At 48.8% G+C, this 1,933-nt stretch overlaps 1 protein-coding gene across 1 annotated transcript in view; it reads left to right on the top strand.

Moving 5' to 3' along the window:
* The first annotated feature begins 1,161 nt into the window (after nt 1-1,161).
* The window catches only part of htr7c (5-hydroxytryptamine (serotonin) receptor 7c), a 50,525-nt gene continuing 49,753 nt past the window's right edge, over nt 1,162-1,933 (top strand). Inside the window, exon 1 of the mRNA XM_037680607.1 lies at nt 1,162-1,646. Coding sequence (XP_037536535.1) covers nt 1,177-1,646 — 470 coding nt within the window. The 5' untranslated portion in view covers nt 1,162-1,176. The remainder of the gene's footprint in view (nt 1,647-1,933) is intronic.

Here is a 1,933-nt window from a genome sequence, read left to right as displayed (position 1 = left end):
CCTACCCCACCCTCATTCACCCCACCCTGGGCCCATGAGCAAGGCCCTTAACCCCCATCATCTGCTCCCTAAACAGGTCTCTCTTGAAAATGAGTTCTCGTGGCTCAATGAGACTAACCTGGATAAATAAAGGCTAAATGAAAAAAAAAAATGAAAAAAAAAAAAAAAAATTTAACTGACCTCGTCTTTTCTCAGTTGTACTGGTTCTCGCCTGCTGCTGAAGGTGACCTGGTGATAATAATATAGGTCTGTTTGAGTGTTCTCTGTATTGTTAGCAAAATATCTTAGGAAGGAGTGGCTCGGTTTGACTGAAACTCCCAGAAAATCATCACACCTACAGCTGATTTGGAGTCAGCTCTTTTCAAGATGGCCACCACAGCCAACTGACCTATAAATGTCTACTACTCTGTCAGCTTTAGAGAAACTGGGCTAACAGTCAAAAATCATCTTCAACCCATATCCTAAAGCTAAAACATCTCGCGAGATCTCGCGATATTTCTCAACATCGCTTCTAATGATGGTTTCTGTTTAAAACGTTGGCACAAAAGGTGGCGGGCGACACGTATTCCCCTCAAAGAATATCAACTTAAAGAATTCAAAGACAAACCCTGATCTCACTGTGTTTGAATTCAAACATTTAGTTTGTTTTAAACGTAATGAAATGATTTGTCTGGAATAAAATTGATTTTTTTAAACCCTAAGGTTTACAGGAAAACATATTTCTACTAACAACCAAAGAGAGTGATGAGTCCATCTGTCTAATACACAAAACTAGCTCCTAATTACTGACAGTCTGGCCGCCTGTCGCGCGCTCTGACGCGTGCGTCACATGGAGAGGTGCGGTTTGCGCAGCGCAACTCTCCCCACACACAGTCCATAATGATGCACGGGGAGGCTGAGGTCTCTCTGAACAAGCTCTCCTTTGGATTCTTTAACTTTTTATCATTTTGGGTATAGTTCTCTGGAGGGACGGGCCGCGCGCACAGCACCTCCTGACGCGCGGACCGCTCAGACCCAGAAACCCAGGGACTCTTCGGCGGCTCGCACGAGGCGCAGCTGGAACATCACTGGCCAGTGACCGACAGCTGGTTCCACACATCCAAATATGCGCGTAACTGGAGCGCGCTGGCGAGGCGTCCCTCCTTGCACCCGCGTCGGGAAAACCTCCATGTCGTGATGTTCAATAGCTCGGGGATCGAGCCCACTTTAAACAAGAAGGAGGATCTCGTTTCTGAAGTTCTCAATGGCACTTTGCAGCTGTACAACAGCGTGCTCGTCCCCACGAGTCCCACGGCCGCGTGGAACGAGTCGTGCGGGGAGCAGCTGCTGGACTTTGGGCGGCCGGAGAAGATCATCATCGGGGTGATGCTGGCGGTCATCACGGCGGTGACCGTGATGGGAAACACGCTGGTGGTGATCGCCGTGTGCGTGGTGAAGAAACTTCGGCAGCCTTCCAACTACCTGCTGGTGTCCCTGGCCGTGGCCGACCTGTCCGTGGCCATAGTTGTGATGCCCTTCGTGATTGTGACGGACCTCACCGGGGGCAAGTGGCTGTTCGGGGACTTGTTCTGCAACATCTTCATCGGCATGGATGTAATGTGCTGCACCGCCTCCATCATGACCCTGTGCGTGATCAGCGTGGACAGGTGAGGGCTTTCTGCTTTTGTTATTACCAAAGAATTTAGGTTTTACGCACGAGGCGCGTCGTGCGTTAAACAGACAGGAGACGTCACTAAACCTTTCAGAGCACTGGGAGAATGATGCAATGAGCTGTAAGTTCACCACAAAGAATACAATAAAGACTAAATCCAGATCCCAGATTAATCGTCCTGTGATTATCTGCAGAAACCAAAAAAATCATTCAGACTGAAAATAAAGCTGACCTGTGACCCTGACCTCACATCTGTGCATGACCCTGACCTCACATCTGTGC

This window comes from Nematolebias whitei, chromosome 8, assembly GCF_014905685.2.
Source record: "Nematolebias whitei isolate Nwh7 chromosome 8, NemWhi1, whole genome shotgun sequence".
NCBI classification, from domain to species: domain Eukaryota; kingdom Metazoa; phylum Chordata; class Actinopteri; order Cyprinodontiformes; family Rivulidae; genus Nematolebias; species Nematolebias whitei.
Note: the sequence above shows the minus strand (reverse complement) of the source record. Positions and strands in the feature narration are given on the sequence as shown.